We start from the raw sequence: 23,572 nt of genomic DNA on the forward strand, positions 1-23,572 counted from the left end.
ATGCAACTCCCGTTTACCGGAGGAACACTTTGTGTGCTACCAAACGTCACAACGTAAATGGGTGATTATAAAGGTGCTCTACAGGTGTCTCCAAAGGTACTTGTTGGGTTGGCGTATTTCGAGATTAGGATTTGTCACTCCGATTGTCGGAGAGGTATCTCTGGGCCCACTCGGTAATGCACATCACTATAAGCCTTGCAAGAATTGTGACTAATAAGTTAGTTGCGGGATGATGTGTTACGGAACGAGTAAAGAGACTTGCCGGTAACGAGATTGAACTAGGTATCGAGATACCGACGATCGAATCTCGGGCAAGTAACATACTGATGACAAAGGGAACAACGTATGTTGTTATGCGGTCTGACCGATAAAGATCTTCGTAGAATATGTGGGAGCCAATATGGGCATCCAGGTCCCGCTATTGGTTATTGACCGGAGACGTGTCTCGGTCATGTCTACATAGTTCTCGAACCCGTAGGGTCCGCACGCTTAAAGTTACGATGACAGTTTTATTATGAGTTTATGTATGTTGATGTACCGAAGGAGTTCGGAGTCCCGGATGAGATCGGGGACATGACGAGGAGTCTCGAAATGGTCGAGACGTAAAGATCGATATATTGGACGACTATATTCGGACTTCGGAAAGGTTCCGAGTGATTCGGGTAATTTTCGGAGTACCGGAGAGTTACGGGAATACGTATTGGGCCTTATTGGGCCATACGGGAAAGAAGAAAAAGGGCCTCAAGGGTGGCCGCACCCCTCCCCTTGGTCTGGTCCGAATTGGACTAGGGAAGGGGGGCGCCCCCTTCCTTCCTTCTCTTTTTCCCTTCCTCTTTTCCTATTCCATATGAGAGGTGGAATCCTACTAGGACTAGGGAGTCCTAGTAGGACTCCACACTTGGTGCGCCCCCTCCTAGGGCCGGCCTCCTCCTCCCTTGCTCTTTTATATACGGGGGCAGGGGGGCACCCCAGAGACACAACAATTGATCCTTGAGATCTCTTAGCCGTGTGCGGTGCCCCCCTCCACCATATTACACCTCAATAATACCGTTGCGGAGCTTAGGCGAAGCCCTGCGTCGGTGGAACATCATCATCGTCACCACGCCGTCGTGCTGACGAAACTCTCCCTCAACACTCGGCTGGATCGGAGTTCGAGGGACGTCATCGAGCTGAACGTGTGTAGAACTCGGAGGTGTCGTACGTTCGGTACTTGATCGGTCGGATCGTGAAGACGTACGACTACATCAACCGCGTTGTGATAACGCTTCCGCTGTCGGTCTACGAGGGTACGTGGACAACACTCTCCCCTCTCGTTGCTATGCATCACCATGATCTTGCGTGTGCGTAGGAATTTTTTTGAAATTACTACGTTCCCTAACACGGATCCGGGCCAGCTCGGGTCGGGGAGGCGAGGTAGCAGGCCGACAGTGGGGTGGCTGCGCACCTGGAGAGAGAGAGGGCAGCATGAGAGAGAGAGAGAGAGAGAGAGAGAGTAACAGAAGCAGGAGGGAAAGGGAGCAGGGCTCTCGGGGCACTCATCTGCTGGTGGTACTCTTCGGCGGAGGGAGCTCCGGAGGTCGGCCGGCGCGAGGGAGACGAGGCGAGGAGGAGGCGCTCGGGACAGGAGCTGGCTGCGGGAGGAGCGGGAGAGGAGGAGCTCCTCTGGTTGGCCGGGTGGATCGAGGGGAGGCCTCGGGTGCCAGTTGGTTAGGAGAGAGGATCGGGAGGGATCCCGAGGAGGAAGATTAGACAGAGTGGCGGCGGCGGGCACGAAATGGATGGGACAGATGTCCTAGGTTTTAGGGTTAGCCTGTTATATATAGCAAGTGGGTCTAAATCGCGGGCTAGATCGGACCCTCCAATTTAGATCGGGTGGTCGAGAAAATAGGTTATAGGGAATCAAAGAGGAAACCGAAGATGTTTTAGGGATATTTGGGGATGATCCGAACTCATCGGTCACGACAGCCCGGTCGGGTACGGGGAAGTTTTCGGACGCGCGCAAGAGGGGGTCGAAGTAAAGTGTAGAGAGGCTCAAACGGTCAGACAAGAGGGAATCGAAAACCCGGTTGGACTTGGATCGATCAACGAACGCAACGGAGCGAAGCGAGGAGCGGCAACTATGAGCGTCTACGAGTTTTATAAAAACATGCGGATGCAATATGCATGATGTCATGATGAAATGCAACAACAACAAAATAAAACACATGACGACAACGAAAAACATGGAAGGCGTCTGAAGCGTCGGTCTCGGGGCGTTACAATACTCCACCACTACAAGAGGATCTCATCCCGAGATCTAAAGATGGCACCGGAGAAAAAACGGAAGAGGTAAAACTAATTGCTTCTTTGACAAACGAGTGAAACCAAAGAACCTTGAGGTCCCAAAGCTTGAAGAAATGACACGACAGAGGTGAACAAAATTTAAAACACTCCGTTTAGCAAGAGGAACAAGGAACATTACAAGAACCTTGTAGGTTGAAAGACATAAGAAAAGGGTTTCAATGGACAAGAAGTATATGCAAGCACTCCGGTTGAAATGAGATGTACAAGGAACGATAGGGATCAATTACGACAACACTCCGGTTGGAAATGGAAGGCATAGAATGTGAACTTGGCAAAAATGAAAGCACTTGGATGAGACTCCGGTTAGAAGAGGAATGATAGACACAACAACCGGTTAAATAGATAAGCATGAAAAGAACACGATCCCCACAACTGGAGATGATGAGAGAAGAGAGCAACATCACAATGCCTCCAGAAGAAATGAAAGGATGGAATGGAATGAACGGAGGCAAACAAGATCCTGAGAGAGCATGCTTACAACAAATGCTAGAACGGAGTTATTGGATTATCAACAACGAAATAATAAGCTTGATGTGGGCTTATGGAAGACATCTCAAAATTATGAGGTGACAGCCTGCCATTCACAGGAAAAGATTTGATTGAGAGCTAGAAAAGATAGAAAGCTTCTTCCACCGAGGTGATAAGAAAAACTTGGATCATAGGTAATCATCACAAAGAGCAACCTTCCCAATGGAAGGCTTTAGGTGAAATCTATACCAAGATAACTCCAAGGAAGAAAGTGATGGGTTTAAATATCTCATTCCTGAACTTGTGAATCATGAAACACAAAGAAATTGTCAGAAATGACATAACACCATCTCAAAAGATAAGGTAGAAAGAATTGCACTTTGGAATGCGAGATGAAGAATGCTTGAACTCCTCAAGACAAAACATGTGTTGAGCACCATGTTTATCTTTGAATATAGCTTGGCGGATCTTAACTTCGAGAAAAATCTTGAAGAACAATTCGAGAATGAAAGGCATCCTTGATGAACCATCATGTAGAGCCTCCATGAAGAACTCCGGTAAAAAGGATGATAAAACGAAAGAGAAGTTGAGAACACAAGGTGAAGCCTTGCGATGATTTAGATGGAGCTTCGCGATGAGATAATGCGGAAAACTTGGAACTCCGGAAAAGAAAAGATGAAGCATCTCGAACCGAGAAAAATGACATGATGAACAACTCTGGAAAGAAGAAACTAGATCACTTGGATGAAACCATAATAAGAATTATGTTATGCGTATCCTTCACCAATTTAGATTGATGACAAGCAACGGATTTGGCATACTACTTATTCTCGTAGAAAGGATTAAGATAGATATAGCGCAAACTTGAGAAGGACTTCAACGAACCACCGGTAACAACGGAAGAGAATTTGGAAAGAACAAATGAATTGATACGATAACAACGGAAGAGAATTCTTGAATGAACCACCGTAAGAATTGAAAATGAACGAAGAAAAGATAAAGAAACACCGGGAAGAATTAGAAAACGAACGAAGATACTTGAGAGATTAAGATACATGAGAACGAAGAGATCATGAACTGATTAGAGGATATCTGAAAGCTGAGAATGAATAATTCTGAGATGATGGGCTCCGGAGAATCAAAATGAAAAGACTCCTGAATTGCTCTGGATGGGTGAAAAGAATTCTCACAATTGAAAACAATTATGAGAGGATGGCATGAAGCTAGAACCATGAATCTTTGGAAGAACGGGTAAGGATTTAAGAGGAACTCCTCTTCGGTCTTCAAAATCCGAGAATGACGACGAGAAACACCACCATGAATTGTTGAGATACTCCGGGATGAAAATAAGAAAGGTTGAACCAACAATGAAAAGAATTTGGAAGATCTTGGAAAAAGACATCTGACTGATGATAACTCATTCTTACGTCAAACTTTGAAATGGATTTGGGAATAGCTCCGGGAAAATTAGAAGAGTCAGGCAAGATCCTGGGAAAAGACCTGTGGGTTGGGGCCCACTCAAAAGAAAACACCGTTGAATGATTGCTTAGGAAGAGATAATGCACCGGTTGATTTGAATGTTTTAAATGAGGTAACAACCTCTAAATAGCTTGGAAGGAATAAGAATGGAAACTTGAATCTTCTGGGATATCTTCAGCACTCCAGGTAACATGAATAGCAAGAGGTGGATGATTAAGAGATGTACCGGCTTGAGAAAACATTTGAAACAAGGAAAGGATATGATCGACAAAGCTTGAATTGAATCCGCTGGAGAAGAAAAAAGAGCGAAGAATAATAAACTTGACGCTTCCTGAGCATCTTCCTGAGAATCACCAGATAAGAACATTGATGGAAAAGAATGGAGAAACTTCACATCCATAAGATGGATACATGATTAAGAAATCTGAGTCCTTGAAGAAAGAGGGTGGGAGGGCGGGAAAAACAAAGGCAACTTGGGGCATATGGAATAAACACCGTTGAGAAAACTTATAATTGATCTTGCGGATGGGGAAAATGATGGGATCATCTCGAAGAGAAACGCATCGGTTGGAAATAGAATTAAGATGGCAATCTCGATGATCAAGAAGGATTAGTATCCACATTGGAATATGAGAACACCACTTAGAAAAGGTATGGAATCCACATTTTACTTCGAAGCAACTCGAATACCACAACTTAAAACAAAACAAAGGATTTGGCTTGCGGAATAAGCCGGAAACAAACATATGATAGAGATTTCGCCCAAAGTGTTCGTGATGAGGCCCCACGGGCACGACGTACATCGGACGTCACGAATGACAAACAAGACGTCCCCGAATCGGCATAGCCAAGGATTCTTTAAGACGCCTCGCGACCACTGTAAATCGACCGTGAAAAGCGAACCACTAGACGTTGGACCCCAATATCAAATCATACATCTGTCGAAAAGATATTCTAGGAGCTACTTGAATTCCCACCTATAAACTCCCGAAACTTTATGGTTATGCAATCTGGTGTTGGGGATACAGGGGACGCAATATATCTCACCCAAACTAACAATACCTAGATCCAGCTGTATCCATCCGTCAACACATAACCAAGAAAACTCCAGAAATCGTGTACCTCAACCTTCGAAAAGCATCCGTTATACGAGTTATGGCAATACTCCCGAACTCCCGCCCCAGTACTGGGTGGCATCGAGGTGATCTCACCAACAACTGCATAAAAGAGATTTTCGATATCGGCGAAAAAAAACTCAGGTATTCCAGAACTGCAACGATAAAATTGTGACAACAACACCTCGGAGCTCAACTCCCCGGGACACTGCCACAACCCCTAAATGTCAGGAGGCACCAAGAACAATGTTCTCGTCACAAGAATATCGGAACGACCCCAAGATACCTGCGTGATCCTAAAAGTTTTTTTAGTGAAATTTGAGGAGAGGAAAGTCAAAACATCTACGTCAGGATACCTCACCAGAGCGACGAAGGGACTGAGGAGTAGAAAGAATCCTACTCTCTGATATATATAATCCTAAGACTCAAAACACTTTTGTTCTAGACTCAACAACGTCAGCGATTCGATCAAGTAGGGGGCTCCTAAGTCGGGGATGGCTCTGATTACCAACTTGTGACACCCACGATGCGGCTATATCTCCCACGTGTCGAGGCACGACTTGGAGGCATAACCGCATGGTGGTTTTGTCGCAAGAAGGGTCATCTTCACACAATCCCATGTAATGAACAAGAATGAGACAAAGAGTTGGCTTACAATCGCCACTTCACACAATACATATATTAAACATACATCATTCAGAGTACAATCAAGGTCCGACTACGGAACCAAAATAAAAGAAGACAACCCCAAATGCTAGATCCCCGATCGTCCCAACTGGGCACCACTACTGATCATCAGGAAACGAAACGTAGTAACGACCAAGTTCCTCGTCGAACTCCCACTTAAGTTCGGTAGCGTCACTTGCACTGGTATCCTCAGCACCTGCAACTGTTTTGGTAGAATCTGTGAGTCACGAGGACTCAGCAATCTCACACCCGCGAGATCAAGACTATTTAAGCTTATGGGTAGGATAGGGTAATGAGGTGGAGCTACAGCAAGCACTAGCATGTATGGTGGCTAACATACGCAAATAAGAACGAGAAGAGAAGCAACGCAACGGTCGTGAAGCTAGAAGTGATCAAGAAGTGATCCTGAAACTACTTACGCACAACCATAACACAAGAACCGTGTTCACTTCCCGGACTCCGCCGAGAAGAGACCATCACGGCTACACACGCGGTTGATGTATTTTAATTAAGTCAAGTGTCAAGTTCTCTACAACCGGACATTAACAAATTCCCATCTGCCACATAACCGCGGGCACGGCTCTCGAAAGTTTATACCCTGCAGGGGTGTCCCAACTTAGCCCATCACAAGCTCTCACGGTCAACGAAGGATATTCCTTCTCCCGGGAAGCAGAGGCCGGCGACGGGTGGACTTGGCGTGCGAGGTGAGGGACTTGGCGGCCCGACGATGTGGTTGACCGCTACCTCCGGCTCGAAGCAGACCGCAGGGGTCGACGCACGCATGAAGCAGAGGCAGGGCGTGAGGCGAGGACGAAGCAGGGCGTGGCGCGGAGCACGCACGAGTGACGGGGACGGGGACTTGACGGCGGGATTCGGCGAGGAGGCCTCGGAGATGGCCGGATCCGGGCCAGCTCGGGTCGAGGAGGCGAGGTAGCAGGCCGACAGTGGGGTGGCTGCGCACCTGGAGAGAGAGAGGGCAGCGTGAGAGAGAGAGAGAGAGTAACAGAAGCAGGAGGGAAAGGGAGCAGGGCTCTCGGGGCACTCATCTGCTGGTGGTACTCTTCGGCGGAGGGAGCTCCGGAGGTCGGCCGGCGCGAGGGAGACGAGGTGAGGAGGAGGCGCTCGGGACAGGAGCTGGCTACGGGAGGAGTGGGAGAGGAGGAGCTCCTCTGGTTGGCCGGGTGGATCGAGGGGAGGCCTCGGGTGCCAGTTGGTTAGGAGAGAGGATCGGGAGGGATTCCGAGGAGGAAGATTGGACAGAGTGGCGGCGGCGGCGGGCGCGAAATGGATGGGACAGATCTCCTAGGTTTTAGGGTTAGCCTGTTATATATAGCAAGTGGGTCTAAATCGCGGGCTAGATCAGACCCTCCAATTCAGATCGGGTGGTCGAGAAAAATAGGCTATAGGGAATCAAAGAGGAAACCGAAGATGTTTTAGGGATATTTGGGGATGATCCGAACTCATCGGTCACGACAGCCCGGTCGGGTACGGGGAAGTTTTCGGACGCGCGCAAGAGGGGGGTCGAAGTAAAGTGTAGAGAGGCTCAAACGGTCAGACAAGAGGGAATCGAAAACCCGGTTGGACTTGGATCGATCAACGAATGCAACGGAGCGAAGCGAGGAGCGGCAACTACGAGCGTCTACGAGTTTTATAAAAACATGCGGATGCAATATGCATGATGTCATGATGAAATGCAACAACAACAAAATAAAACACACGACGACAACGAAAAACATGGAAGGCGTCTGAAGCGTCGGTCTCGGGGCGTTATAGAGAAGGTGCAAACACACATAGTTTTTTTTTCTGTTTTTCTTGCCTTATCCGTTTTCAATGCCATGGCAATCTTTTGAAGGTATATTCTCCGTTGCAACGCATGGGAATTTTTTCTAGTTTCTTTAAAAAGTTGTAAACAACTTTCGAACAAACTCAAACCTTTGAAAAAAAATCCTAATTCTCATAAAGGGAATCATATCATGCGCGGTGGGCATATATCCTTGGAGACGGTCTCCCTCTAGAGGGAAATCAAAGTGTAAGTACATTTTTTCTCTTAACAAAACTATGTATTTTAAAATGTATCGAGTACCCAACTACCCATGCATGATCATTTCCACGTGGCTTACTTGCGGATTGCAGTGTTGTGATGTAATAACCTTTGCTTTGAGATTCAATGAATCAAAGTTTTCATACTTCCCAAACTTTTTAGATTCAATAACCTTTTTGTTAGAATTAATGGGCTAGGCCCATAGCAATTTCTGAAATCTCAAAGCCCATGTGTAAAATGGCAAATGGTGGTGCTAAATTTAGTCCCACCCCGGAAGTTGAAGAAGAGTTGGACCTCTTTATATAGTGGGTTCTCTCCGCCACTCTAAATGGTGTGTGAGAAAAGAAAGGGAAAACCACACGCGCGCGCTCGCTCCCTCGCCTCGGCGAGGCGTACATGCGACATGCGCGTGAATGGTCCGCCGAAATCCGGTCCGTCTCCTTGCAGGAGCGCAGCTTCCTTTTGCCGTTTTATTTTTATGTCTTGGCAGACAAGTTTTTGATTTCTTGTCCGGTAAGTATACGAATTAGAAACCGAGTCGGTTTGGGATTGTGATCGCGACACAATACCGCCTCTGGTCCTAATATATATACAGCTACCGGCTGCGGCCAGAGACACACCGAAAAACACCTAGTGTTTTGCCTCATCTCACAACTTGCGCCGCCGTCGTAGTCTACTCCATCCCAAACGTCGGCGTGCATCGGCGCGTGGGAGAGCAGGTCTCCGGAACCGTTCGTCTTTGCGATCCTGCACTGGGAGAGGACGAATTAGGTTTTTGGGAAGCGCTGTACGCGACTGCTCAAATTCGTCATCACGGGTCGTCTTCCGTCCAAGTCGGGCGGTGCTACTCATCGTCGTATTCATCGCCGTCAGCAGCAGATCGTCGCCAACATCGTCATCAACACCGTCGCACCCATAATAGCTAACGATCAGTACGTCCAACATCCTCTGTTCATGTCTGTCTCTACAGCTATTGTTACGTGTTTGCTGCTGTTATGCATGTCTTGTTGTTCTTCTAATTTGCTAGATTATTGCATGCTAGTATCTCTTCTAGTCATGAATTATTTACTGGAATTAATCATGAACTTGCCTAATATTCCAACACTTTTTTCCCTAGGGGATTCAATAACCTTTGCTTTGAGATTCACAAACTGTTTGCATGAGTGGTGTGATGGAGCATACTTCATACTTCCCAAAGTTTAGATAAAGTTCACATGTCTATGTTTCTTCAACATTGAGTAGTGGCCTAACAAACTGAATTGTTTTTCATGCTAACTTCCCTCTGTTATCTTATCTCTGGGCATGATAAGATATATCACTTTGCTTTGCTTCAATCGAATAGGAGTACGTGCTTCTTGCTTGATGGCTGTGCAGATTTGGGAAATAACCTTGGCAGCCTTTTGCAGTCATATGAGCCAAACCCTTTTCACTAATCTGGGAAATAACCTGGCTCTACCTGTGAGTCATATAAGCCAAACCCTTTTTACTAATCTGGGAAATAACCTGGCTCTACCTGTGAGTCATATAAGCCAAACCCTTTTTACTAATCTGGGAAATAACCTGGCTCTACCTGTGAGTCACATAAGCCAAACCCTTTTTACTAATCTGGGAAATAACCTGGCTCTACCTGTGAGTTAGATAAGCCAAACCCTTCTTACTAAGGAGACATTTCCAGTTGCTTAACACGCTAATTCAGTGGTGCAAGAAAGGCCCCAGCAGATCTGTTTTGTACAGGAAATGGATTATTTGGATTTGAGATCATCCTCCAGCTTTATCTACACAAGTTGTGATACCAGTTGGCTCTGTGTGATAGCGGAGAAAAAAATGTAGTGGCAGAGTTGATGTGACTCACTAACATGGTTATTCATGGGCGATGCTGGTTATAAGATGATTACAGTTTCCTCTTTTTTATGGTAAGATAAAAAGTCTTTTCTTAGATTAAGATTATCACTTTGTCAGTAGAATATTATTTACTGGAAGAACTTGTGTATGTAATCTCGCAGTGCTATCACTTTAGAAAGCATAAAGAAATAAAGCTATGATGGTACATTATTTTATTTGTATGAAATAAAAATTGTACACTGTAAGCTATATATCATGGGATGTTTTTACGTAACAAATCAATGTGATGTTAACATTTTGAAGCTTAAATATTTCCCTCAAAATCCGCTCTGACCGCCATCAACTGCAACCAAACCATGAATAGAGTTATTTTTTTGTTGTAATATAAATAAATTGGTCACAAAAATAGGCTGGAGTTCCTGAATATAGTCATTGTTTTTTTAGAACTAGTCATTGTTTTAATTAATGTATCAAGAGATTTTTGTGTGTATGCAAAAAAAAAAAACTTTACCCTTTTTCTAGCACCGATGTGGGCTTCAGTGTGCAGCCCAGTTTTCGAGTCTCACCCCGCCTTCATCCGCACCATCTTCCAGAAGGAGAAAAAAATAGTACCTATCTACACTACTATATTAAACAAGAGAACATGGCGAACGAAAACTCTGCCGGACCCACACTCGCACAAGAGAAACCCACGCCCGCGTACAAGGGAAACAATCAAACAACCCACGTCCAATTTATATGGAGAGAAAAAACAATCGCAAAAGGGAAACCAAACGTTCGTTCCGCATGAATTGTTCAACAATACAGAAAGAAAGTTGCTAAATTAGTGGCAACCAATTTATTTTCCCCCGCCGCCGCCGCCGTTCCGCGTTGCCATCCAGGCGTCCAGGTTAACCCGCGACATCGCTGCCCTGGACAGCCGACGAGGCACCCGACCACGGCGGCGACGACGAGCTCTTTGCCGACACAGGTGCCGCGCCGAGACTAGCTGAACTCTATTGCCGTCCAGGCATCCAGGTTTACCTGCGCCATCGCTGCCCTGCGTAGACGGCAAGGCACCAGACGACGGCCACAACGACGAGCTCTTCGTCAATACAGGTACCGCCCAGACTGTCTAAACTTTGTTCCCATCCAGGCGTCCAGGTTGACCTGCGCCATCGCTGCCCTGCCCAGCCGGCGAGGGACCCGACGACGGGTGCGACGAGCTGACCTGCCCCGCGTCATTCACGTCTGAGCTCTTCGCCAACAAAGGTGCCGCCCACACTGTCTGAACTTTGTGAGGCTTTTACACGCCGCCGCCACCCAGACTGTCCCGCGCCATCGCCGCACTGCGCATACGACGAAGTCACAGCGCCGATGAACTGCTCCGCAGGTGCATGCTTATTTGCCAACATGTTGCCAGTGTGATCCATTTGATTGATCCTGTTGCTTTTCTGCGTATTATAATGACAAAAACATGTTGGCATTCTATAATTTATCAAAAACAAGAATAACTCTTATGGCATGAGCATATGCTAACATGATCCTTATTGTACGTACCTGACCTAAACCTGAAATCATACCATGAAGCCTTGGCAAATGCACATGGTACTGACCTCACCTAAAAGCCTCACCGAGCTGCATATGGTTCACCCATTGCTCAGTTAAAGTAATATGAACATAAAAAAAAGCCACACTCTAAAAGAGACCTAGATGAATAGTATTACAAACTACTACATCCTGTTACATTATGCCAAGTATATTAATGCAAATTGAATTCATTTGGGTAGCAGACCTAGATGAATAGTATTACAAACTACTATATTTTGTAGCATTATGCAAGTATATTAATGCAAAATGAATCCATTTGGGTAACAAACCTAGATGAATAGTATTACAAATAACTACATCTTGTAGCATTATACTAAGTATATTAATGCAAATTGAATTCATTTGGGTAAGCAGAGGCACCACAAGAAAGCTCTGAAGGTAAAGAGTTGGTGGGAGTTGAACATAAAATTCTACTATGTCTGTATTCCGGTAATACTATTCCTTCAAAGATAGTTGTATGATAACACTCTTGACATTCACAGGGTTGAAGGACTTCGTATGGCCCCTACCACTCCCAACAGGTAATGATCATAACCCAGTCCCTCGATTGTTGCTCAACTGCTGAATTGTGTCATGATTTGCAGACCCTAAAGAAATAAAAAGGCAGATGGATAGAGAGCAATATGCACAAAATAGGGATGAGATTAATAAGAGACGGCATGAGGCCTACAAACAGAAAAAAAATTGCCGCTGCCAAGATCAATGGCCTAAATAACAGAGCACACACACAGTTGGCTGTATCACAAGGTAACGATGATCAACTTCATGATATACGGCCCAGTTGTATTACTATATGATGATCTATTGTTCATATATTCAGACCATAATGAGATTAAGAATCGGATGGAAAGGGAGCGGTATGTACAAAATAAAGAGGAAATATTAAAGCGACAACGCCAAACCCGCAAGCAAAATAAGCATATTGCTGCCGTCCTCGATGGCAGTAACATTGTGTCGCAAGTGCCAGCTACCGGACAATTGGTAGCCACACAACTGCAGAACATAACATGTGCAGGTGGTGCAGTACCAAATTCCATGCATTTCAACAGAGACATCCTCGATGAAAAAGAGAATATTTATGAAGATGATGAGTCCAATTGGTTGCACACAAATGATGCGTACCAGATGCAAAGAATTTCAAGACAAATGACACACAAATGTCAAACTGTTTGAGAACCCCCAACTCAGTACAATGGTCAACCTACATATCCCAGAAGTGTCTTTAAAAAAAAGGTTAGTTCATCGATTTTTTAATGGTGCTAAATTATCGAAAGTGTTTATTTCTTCTTTCTTTGGGCACTCTATAGTTGATTCAGGTACAGAGCATTTTTATGGCATCAAACAACATCTACCAATCCAACATAATAATGATTACTCACGCATTCAGTGATCAGCAAGTAAAAAAGCACCCTCTCTAATCACAAAAAAAAGTCTTGTCTTTGTGACTGCATCCAAAAAAGTAGCACTATTTCTATTACCTGATAAATTGATATACTCTTTGTTGCTACAATTGTAGTCCAGTGTCTACCCACACAAGGTGCACATAAAAGAGTAATTGGGTCATCTTATACTTTTTATGTTTTTCATTTTCCAGTATATAAATGAGGTCATCTTCTTCTATTATTAAATTTGCATATTAGATGGCTGTAGGTTAAAGTATTGGACGTACTTCATAGCCTCCTCCTCGCTGCACTGCTCCAGAAATACAACAAGTTACACAAGGTCCAAAACAGAAAAGCAGTAAAATCCATTAACAGGAAATCAGGTAACATGGGGCTGAATTTGATTTTATAGGGCTACATGTAAGCTGCCATGCGAGGATATGTGCTCTCGCATAGTGACCCTGCGAGCCCGCTGTTCGGTTATCCTCTCACCTCTGTCACCCGGCAATCAGAACTCAGTTCAGAACGAGATGGAAATTCAGTTGGATTTCCGAAGAAGAACAAGATTCGTTCAAAGTTTTAGCACTGATGGACGCAAACTAGCCATCTGCACATCAGAAAATCCACCAGTAACAAGGAGAAGCAGGGCAGCCAGCACAAACCTTGTCGCCTCTCAAGACAACAATAATACAGACATACAGTACATATATAGCGTCGGGCGGGCGGTGTCCAATTCCTTTTCTTTTTACTATCACAAAAGAGCCCGTGCGTTGCAACGGGAGAAAATACACAACACACAATCTTAATAGAGCAACCATCACTCAAGACAACAATAAGTCCATCTTCTTTATTTTAGCGACGCATCATATTTATGTTGCCGCTTATCCTTCTTCTCACCCTCGCCGGCGGTGGCCTTAGTGTTCACACAAACCAAAACGTGTTAAAATGTGGTTAATCCTAAGACGTCTCTCTCCCTCTCTCCTCCCTCTCCCTCTCTCTCGCTTTCTCTTACACTCGTGATGAGAAATCTGTTGTTTTCCCCGCGACGTATTCATAGGTATGCATGTGTAGTTCTCGATGTTTTTTTTTCATATATGATTATAATATGTGTTTATTTGCAATCCGGATCGCCGCCTTATGAAAGAAAAATGGATCGTGCGCTATAGTTATAAATTTGCTTCCAAAAAAATATTTAAGAAATATTTAACAGGTAAAATTAACTTCACACATTTTTCTAATCAAATGTCATATATAACATATTAAAATCGGGGTTGCGGTTTAAAAGATACGTATAATTTAGAAAACCATTTGTTTGAATTAAATATCTTTCAAAATAATATTTATAAGTACTTAACAGGTTAAAATAATCTTATATTCGTATTCTACATATTTTTCTAATCAAATTTCGTATATAACATGTTTAAATCGGAGTTACGGTTTAAAAGATATGGATAGTTTAGAAAAGCATTTGTTTGACTTAAATATGATCCGCGGATGGAATACCTAAAAAGTCAGGGGGTGGTTTGAAAAACTGTAAAATAACGGTTCGGTGTGACTTAAATCTGGACTGCGGGTTGATTTCATGAAAATGTATGGGCCTTTTTGCAAATTGGCGTGACGGACGGGCAGAAACCCTACATGCTGTATTATTAGGTAGAGATTACCACTAGCCTTTTTCATCATTCTGTTTACAGTGATGCTACACACGCGATACCGAATGCACGATTTATGCACGATGAGTCAGCTCGGCTTTTCATTATGTCTGCGAAACTACTTTACAACCGATCGACACTTTTGTGGCCGATCCTTGCACGACGGTCAATCCGGTGGTGTGCTGCAGCTTTAGTTTATGGCTGGATGGTTGGATATGTAGCATCATGCAAGAAGTCGTCTGCATAGCAGCTCTCTTATGTTTGATGCATGGATCAGTACCCTTGGATCAGTTGTCGTGCAAGAAACGGCTGGAAACTGTCGTGCCTAAAGTAGTTTCGTTCTGTTTATATTACTCCCTCCGTTAAGATCTTACATTATGGGACGGAGGGAGTAGTTATCTAATTTTTTATTAGAAGTTGACCCGTTTAGTTGTGTGGGTGATCTTTTTACAGGATTACAACAATTTAAATAAACGTTCTGTCATGATTGTTTTGATTGTTTATAAAACTTTTTGTTGAGGATAAATCATGTAGGTCATTTTATGGCCTCTTGGTGTTAAATTTCATGAAGTACTTATGGGAGATATTTGGTCTCTCTTGAACAGATATATTTTGCATCATATTATAATACTTATTATTTTATGAAGTAGCACTATTTGAAAACTAAGTCGTATTACTTGACTTTAGTTTCATAGGGCATATTTAGAACAAAATTAGCTGTTATTTTAGTAGATTGAGAATTGAATAATGATGATATAAGAAATCCGGATCATTAGGCATGACACATATTCACATGGCTCAATAACAATGACTCACTAAAGAGAAATAAGATTTAAAATGGATGTTCCTATTATAGATTATGACGTGCGTTGCACGTGCAAGTCTACTAGTCCCATCAATGAGCGAGGAGGGCGAGATGAGCAGCCTCCGCCGCCGCCGCCGCTCACCGGCGGCATCCCCGCTGGAAGACGACGACCTGCTCTCCGAGATCCTGCTCCGCCTCCCCCCGCAGCCTTCCTCCCTCCCCCGCGCATCCGTCGTCTGCAAGAGCTGGCGCCGCCTCGTCACAGATCCCCAATTCCGACGCCGCTTCCGCCTCCGCCACCGCCGCAACCCTCCCCTCCTCGGCTTCTTCAACCGATTTGATGGCCTCTCCTTCCAACCTACCCTGGACGCCCCTGACCGTGTTCCTCTCGGGCGCTTCCCCTTGCAGCGCGACGACGGCGACTACTTCGTCTCCCTCGGATGCCGCCATGGCCTCCTGCTCATCTTCCTTCCGGAGCGTCTCCAGATCCTTGTGTGGGATCCCGTCACGGGCGACCAGCACCGCCTGACCATTCCCCCGGTGGTCGCGGAACGCGCGGAGAAGATTGGGATCAGCGGGGCGGTGTATCGCGCCGCCGGAGACGTCCAGCAGTTCCAGGTGTTCTTGGCAGTGACAGACGGCGACGGCCCGAAACACAGACGAGCGCTGGCCTGTGTTTATTCCTCAAAGACCTGCTTATGGGGGAATCTCATCTCCACACCCATTCCGCACCAGGCTCATGGATCCCAGTTTTTCACCATGGTTACCGGTGACGCTTTGCTGGCTGGAGATTCCCTTTACTGGGTGCTTGCTGGGAATTTGGATGGAATTCTCGAGTTTGATTTGGAGAAGCAGAGTCTAGCTGTGATACAGCCAGTGGATGTGCGTGGCAGGCGCCACTTCAAGCTTATGTGGGCAGAGGGCGGTGGGCTGGGTTTCCTCTTCATATCAGAATCTGACCGCTACACCGCCCAATTATGGAAGAGGCTGACCGGCCGTGATGCTATTGCTTCATGGGTGCTTGCAAGAACTATTGAACTTGACAAGCTACTTTCCCTGAATCCAGAGGAGGAAGAGCGCATAGTGATGCTAGGGTTTGTTGAAAACAACAATGTGTTGTTGCTGTGGACGGTTGTTGGCGTCTTCACGATCCATCTCGAGTCATTGAAGTTCAAGAAGCTTTTCAAAACTATGCAAATGTCTCACTATCATCCATTCGAAAGTGTCTAAACTGAAGGTATATAATACCACGCCCTTCATTGCGGTCAGAACAAAACCAAGTTATGTGTCGATAATTGGCTGATGAAATTATGCTCACGTCATTTTGTGTTAAGCCAACAATTTTAAGTAGTGTCATATCATTTAGTCTTATTTTGCTGATCCATGACCTCTTTATCGTATAGCGATTTTGCTTCTGTCATGATGCTCGTTTGGGTGCTTTTTATGTGATGGTTATATATGGATTCACGAGTATTACTTATAGTTATTATAGCTAGTGTTTGCTATGTTTTTTTATCTCTCCAATTTGGCTTCCATACCAAGGTGATGATTGGGTGTCATCGCTGATGTAGTAAAAATGCAGCGATGTTTTTCATTATAATGTGCTTCCAGTTAGAATTAGCTAACTGTTTTTATCAGTTCTCTATATGAACATCTGTACAAAAAAAGAACACCGAGATCGGCAAATTTGCTGAACTATATTTCACCGTTGCCTGCCTGATGACACATGCAAGAATTCTATAAGGCTACTTTTAGTTTATAACTGCTGCGAAGTTTTTCTCAAGATAAATACCTATCATCTGGAAGTTGAGGACAAAATGAAAAATTTGCTTGAACCAACTGAAATGTCAAATAGGCAGCTCAATAGGTACATTTAGAAGCTTCAGGCTTAGTCTATTTCTTTCATTCAATATTATTATCTCTGCTATCTTGCAATATTCTTAAATCAATAATGATAAATTCAAATAATTGTTCACTCTTAACACTTTAGGAGAGTCTGTTGCGAAGGACGAATCCATTTGTACTGAAAAAACTAATAAGTTAGTTCATTTCATATTTTAGGCTTAATCTATTTGTGGATAATCTAAATCTGAATAGTCACATCACTTCTCATAATGCTCTATCAAAACTGTGGTTCTTTTTCAAGATACAGCTATGAGTTATGTAAATATCTCCTTGACGTCTCCTCGTATCTGTTTGGCTTTTCGTTGGAATGACATTGGTTGTTTAACTTCTTATGCTTGCAGTAATAGGCATTGGTGGTAGACATGGTGCATCTGATCTTATGCACAATAAATAAGATGATTGTCTGGTTAAATATGCTGTTGTCATGTACTGGCAGAGTAGGTAAGGCTATCTTCTGCATTTATGTTGGCTTGTTGAGGAATCAGAACTGTTCCTTCAAAAAATGTATTGATTTGCTTTGTACTGTCATTTCAAGTACCAAATTGCAAGAGAGGGCATATTTTCTCTATAATTGTTTACTTAGCGTAGCTCCTGCCCATCTGGTCACATCCTATGCTTTGGGCTGCATCTTGAATCTTTTCTCCAAGCCCTGTCTCCTCATCCTTCCTCAGCAGCTCTCTGTTCTCTTCCACTTGCCTTCACCCATCTGCCTTCTCTTTTATTTACTGACATTTTACCCCTCTTCACTGGATGTGCTCTTTGACTGGCCTTCCCGTTCCATCCAGCAGCCTTGCTTTCAATTCACCTCCTCGTAGGTACTCCCCCAGTACTTCTGGTAGTCTCGGGTTCTTCTCCCTCTAGCCCCTGCAATGACTGATAAACTAGGACCCTTACCCATTCGCTATTTATGCATATACTTGTGCCCTTCTCAGAGATGAGAATGCTATTATGATAAGTAGTAGCAAATGAACTACTTACACTTCACTGTGCTTGTTGAAGGTGTGCCACTACACTGCAAATTTCCTACTGTTATTCTCTGTTTCTAGTGTTGGTTTTGTCTAATAAATAATAATGCTGGAATGATTTGCCTTTGGAGCTTTTGAGTTTTGACACAATTCCACAATGGTGAAGCTAATGTTTACTGTTTAGAGTCATTATTACAAATTTATGAGAACAACTCCAATGGCTTTTCCTGGATGAATGGTGCAAAATTGTTTGACTGATGATATTGCTTGCCCCGCAGGTTACATTCTGGTGACTGAAATGAAGAACTGCGTTGTTGGCTGTAGGCTCTTCTATTGTGTATGTTCGACGCGGAGATTGGCTCTCTGTAGCATGCGCCACTCGGCTGTGAAGTGCACTTGTAGGAATTACTTGTTTAATTTGGCAACTTCCGTCTATTATCTACTTTCCGTGGGCATCAGTCAACTGGCGTGAAGGTCGAAGGCACATTGACTTGCTGCTTTCGGAGCAAGCATGTTTACCAAGCTCGCGACCCTGCTTGCATCTGGTGTGTGTGCTAGTGTGCGTGCATTTGGTTATCTTGCGTCTTTGTATTTTGCTCGTTTTCCATGATGCCCCATTGTCCGTGCGGGTGGAGTTTCCATCTGGTTCCGAGATGAGCTATTTTCAAACATATTCTGGGTAATGAATGTTGAATCGATCAGTATTTGTACCTGGGAATTGGGAAGCAGTTCCTGTTTGTGGAACTGTACCTGCACAAATAGCTGTTTCACTGCCAGTTTGGATGCTGGGAAGGCTTCTTAAACCTAAAGCATCATAGCTCAATTTCAATTTGAAGTTGCCTTCTGATCGGGGCATACATGGGCAAATCAAAGCCAGAGCAAATATTAGCATGGATTTGTAATCTTGTACATCATCGGTGGGATGATGCAAGCTACTCTCGGGACCGGCGCGACGCAAGGCACGACCATCGGACCACGTATGTACGTCCCCACTTCGTTCCTGCAACTGCGACACGGGGGGCACCGCACTGGTTCTCAGCTTCTCATGGGAACGAATCCGTTGGCTACTCCGTGCTCTGCCCTCGGAGCGCCATCGCAGTTCTCATCGGCAACAGGCCAAGGATGGCGTTGCTATGGCGGCAGTCTCAGACCGCCTGCCGAAGGGTGGTTGGCACGTTCTCCGCCCACTGCTTCTCACCAGCAGACTTTGTCTTCGTGTTCGACATTTCGACTCCAGATGCGGCACCCGCTGTCGTCCCATAGGCGTTCACGGTTTCTTATCATCGCCACCTCGCCGTTGACATGCCTTAACAAGGTGTCTCCAAGGCACCGAAAGCAGCCAACCGCCACCTTCTCAGATCTTTTTTGTTTTTGCTTAAATGTCAGGCACCTAAATTTTTTGGCTTGTCAGTCGACTTCCTTTCATCTTTTGCCAAGTTTCATGCTCATCCTTCTTCATATTCCCGTCATTTCTTTCATTTTTGCTCTTTCTTATCCGACTATATATAGGGTGCGATCGTGGCATCTGTTGTTGGTGCGCGCCTGTGGGAGAATCATCTACCAGTCCATATCCTCCTCGTGTGTGTAAGTCACTCTACCGCTCTCTCTTCCTCTCTCGCTTGTTCCCCTATCTCGCTCTAGGATTCTTCGATTCCTCTCCTTTTTTTGTAGGGATTGTGCTAGGACGATTTGTTCTCTCTTGGTGATTGCGCTAGGGTTTAACTTGTTGGTGTTGGATTTGTTGTAGGTTATCTTGTCCACTTGCCAATCAAGATATTGAAGAGTCTAGTTTGGGTTTTCATTGGAGTTCAATCTTTTGAGGTGTTAGATTTTGTCCCTTTATCCGTTGATCCATTCGGTTATCCAGCTCCACCGGCACTATGCTTGCGGTGGCCGGCGGTGGAGATGGTCTTCGCTTACCTCAACACAACTTTGGGATCGACGGTTAGAGGAAATCCACCTATCATGTAGTCGTTATCCTAAACCGTCGGGGTGGCCCTTCTCGTTATATATCATGTGCTAGAGAGACAGGACCAAAGTGTACCTGTACGTGGGTGTGGTGGGCCACATCCCATTGACTTTCTTTCTTTTGGTTGTCAGCCAAGACCAAATTCCAACAATGGTGACCAAGAAGGTATTCACGGAGAAGTATATATGCCCTGGCAAGGAAGCTTCACCACACCTTGGTGAATACTATTTTGACGCTTGCAGAGGGCAAGTGCTCACTAGATTTAGATTTGCATGAACGAACATGGTGTAAGAAGACAGTAATAGGAAATGATTCAGGTGTTGTGACTTTCATATGAGAGCAACATCATGGTTTAATATGACTGCAGACGTGCAAAGATTAGTGCTGCCGGCGTCCAAAGAGGGCCTTGTGCATAATCCGATGTAATGTATGATCTCATGGATCCTGAAATCCACCGTTGGAATCAATAATAAGCATCCACGCAGGCAGAAAACACAAGTCGAATCATGAGAACAACATCCATGGATCATATAATTATAATCTAACAACGGAGTTTTCACATGTGTATGATTGTAGATTAGAGATGCATGAGATTGCGATCTAACTACGGAGTCTTCACAGGTGTACTATTTTAAATCCATGAATATATTTTCAAATTGGCAAATAATTTACAAAGTCCATGAATATTTTTTAAATTCATAAATATTTTTCATATTGAAGAACAATTTTCAAATTCATCAACATTTTTTGTGAATTCACAAAAAGAATTACTAACATTTATAAACTCACGAATATTTTTCAAATACCGGACCATTTTTTCGGCTGTTTTTAAAATTTTGTGAACATTTCTTAAAATTCAGGAACATTTTTCAGAAACAGTGAACATTTTTTCAATTCAATTTGTTTTAAATGATGAACATTTGCCCTTTCAATTTGTGAACATTTTTTATTCTTATTATTTTTATTTTTCTAAACCTAATTTATTTTTCCTACCTATTCTAAAAAAGAAATTCTAGTTTAACCCGGTTTATAGACCCGACCGATTTATCTCCCTGCACAAAACTTAATGTGCATTTGCTGGCTATCCCGTGCGCTATGCACGCGATAGGTAGGAGCTCTCCACACAATCCACTCCGTATCGTCCTCGATCTGATCCTCGTCTCCATAATAGTCATCCGTTTCTGTCAGGACCCCGATTCTAAGTCACACCGATCTAGCCTGTAACACCTCATATCACTTTGCGGCCTCACGCACGGTATTTCCACGGGTGTCGCCTTGCCATGGCCCGGGACCGTTTGCGCCTTTTGGCTCACGTATATGATAATGTTGCTAGCATCCATATGACAGAGAACCCGGGCCGACATGGCTAGTCGTGAACCCAAAGCGGCACTAACTTACGGGGACAGGCATACATGAATCAACATCGAGCATGTCGGTCAGCAGCGTGTGAATCCGGACTGTAGCACTGGGCTAACAGGACTCCGGGAACCCGGGCTGTAGCAGGCTAGGCAGGACTCCGGATGTCACCGCGTGACATTTCCCCGAAGGGACAGACACAGGAACGAAGTGAAACACATGCCGGCCAGTCAAGTGTTCCGGAGCAGTAGTGCTGGGCTAGCAGGACTCCGGTGAACCGGGCTGTAGCGGACTACTATGGCTCATGGAAGCACTAGACTACATTTCCCCATAAGAGAGGCTGCCAAGGATAAACAACTAGATTGTCGGATCCCACACATACCAAGCATTTCAATCATACACACAATATGCTCGATATGTGTAAATACAACATGGCATCACAACAAAACTCTACGACTCAAAGTACTTTATTTAAAGGCTCCAGAGAGCCATACATAACATGTTCATACCACTAGTAGAAAAAGGGCTTTTAATCCCGGTTCATAAGGGCCTTTAGTCCCGGTTCTGGAACCGGGACTAAAGGGTCGTTACTAAAGCCTCCCCCTTTAGTCCCGGTTCTTACACGAACCGGGACTAAAGGCCCTCCACGTGGCCGCTGCCTGGAGGTCCAACCGGTACTAAAGGAAATTTATGATTTTTTTGAATTTTTTTTATTTTCAAATTTCTGAATTATTTTAACCTCTAATCTCTAATCACCCCTCATCACTGCTCAATTTAACCCCTAATCTCTAATCACCCCTCATCATTCCAAATCATCTAACTTCCTCTCACTACTCCAGCCTGAGCACGCTTAACTTCCGGGTTCTATTCTCCCTCGTTTCCAAGTCTGCACTTGTTGTTTTCCTGACAATAGTAAGATGTCAATCCTATTAACCCTCAGGAATTTAGCTTGAGCATGAAGTCACACATTTCACTCTTTGAGTTTGAAACTATTGTTCTAAAAAACAATAATTATTTAGTAACACTAATATTTCTTGAATAAGTAGTTTGACCATAGTTTGACCAGATTTGACCAAAATTCAAAAAAACTGAAATAATTATTTAGTAACACTAATATTTCTTGAATAATTAGTTTGACCATTGTTTGACCACAGTTTGACCAGATTTGACCAAAATTCAAAAAAACTGAAATAATTATTTAGTAACACTAATATTCTTGAATAATTATTTAGTAACACTAATACTTCTTGAATAAGTATTTTGACCATAGTTTGAGCAGATTTAACAAAAATTCAAAAAAAACATAAATTTGAGCATAACTTTTTTTCCTTTTAGGATTTGAGGATTCTAAAAATTTGCAAACAGGCCGTAGGCCGTCAAAATCGGATGCGGATTTTCGTGCTGAATATTTTGATATATTATACGTTTTTTTCTGACATCGTATGCAAAAGTTATAGGCGTTTTACATTTTCCATACGCTTTTTGCAAAACATGTCCAAATTTAAGTTTTTAAATTTTCCTAACTAGTATATGTAGTAACATAACTACATCTGGAAGGATTTTAATTTTTAAAGTTTTTATCATTTTCTTTTGCTTTTTACAAAACTGAAAAGGCGATCCACAGGGGAGGGTAGAGTTTGAAAATGGGACCTTTAGTACCGGTTTGTGCCATGAACCGGTACTAATGCCTCAAACCCCATTAGTACCGGTTGGTGGCTCGAACCGGGACTAAAGGTCTAACCTTTAGTACCGGTTGGTGCCACGAACCGGTACTAATGGGCATCACACCCTTTAGTCCTGGTTCGTGGCACCAACCGGGACTAAAGGTCCCATTTGAACCGGGACTAATGCCTGTACGGTGCCCTAGCCACTCGAACAGGTACTAATGCTCACATTAGTCCCGGTTCGTAATGCAACCGGGATTAATGCTCTTTTCTGGCCGAACCAAAGCCCTGTTTTCTACTAGTGTACAG

At 44.0% G+C, this 23,572-nt stretch overlaps 1 protein-coding gene and 1 long non-coding RNA gene across 2 annotated transcripts; one reads left to right on the top strand and one right to left on the bottom strand.

Moving 5' to 3' along the window:
* Positions 1-10,815: 10,815 nt before the first annotated feature.
* LOC123173002 (uncharacterized) lies at positions 10,816-12,354 on the bottom strand. Its single transcript, XR_006485803.1, has 3 exons — positions 12,075-12,354; positions 11,515-11,592; positions 10,816-11,408 (listed from the first exon to the last, which is right to left on the bottom strand). It is a non-coding gene; the product is annotated as an uncharacterized lncRNA (long non-coding RNA).
* A 3,033-nt stretch (positions 12,355-15,387) lies between these two features.
* On the top strand, positions 15,388-19,084 carry LOC123172999 (uncharacterized). Its single transcript, XM_044589872.1, has 3 exons — positions 15,388-16,641; positions 17,651-17,750; positions 18,553-19,084. The coding sequence occupies exon 1, from the start codon at positions 15,459-15,461 to the stop codon at positions 16,632-16,634; it is 1,176 nt and encodes a 391-aa protein (XP_044445807.1). The 5' UTR covers positions 15,388-15,458; the 3' UTR covers positions 16,635-16,641; positions 17,651-17,750; positions 18,553-19,084.
* Positions 19,085-23,572: the final 4,488 nt, after the last annotated feature.

This window comes from Triticum aestivum, unplaced genomic scaffold, assembly GCF_018294505.1.
Source record: "Triticum aestivum cultivar Chinese Spring unplaced genomic scaffold, IWGSC CS RefSeq v2.1 scaffold19435-4, whole genome shotgun sequence".
In the NCBI taxonomy this organism is placed as follows: Eukaryota; Viridiplantae; Streptophyta; class Magnoliopsida; order Poales; family Poaceae; genus Triticum; species Triticum aestivum.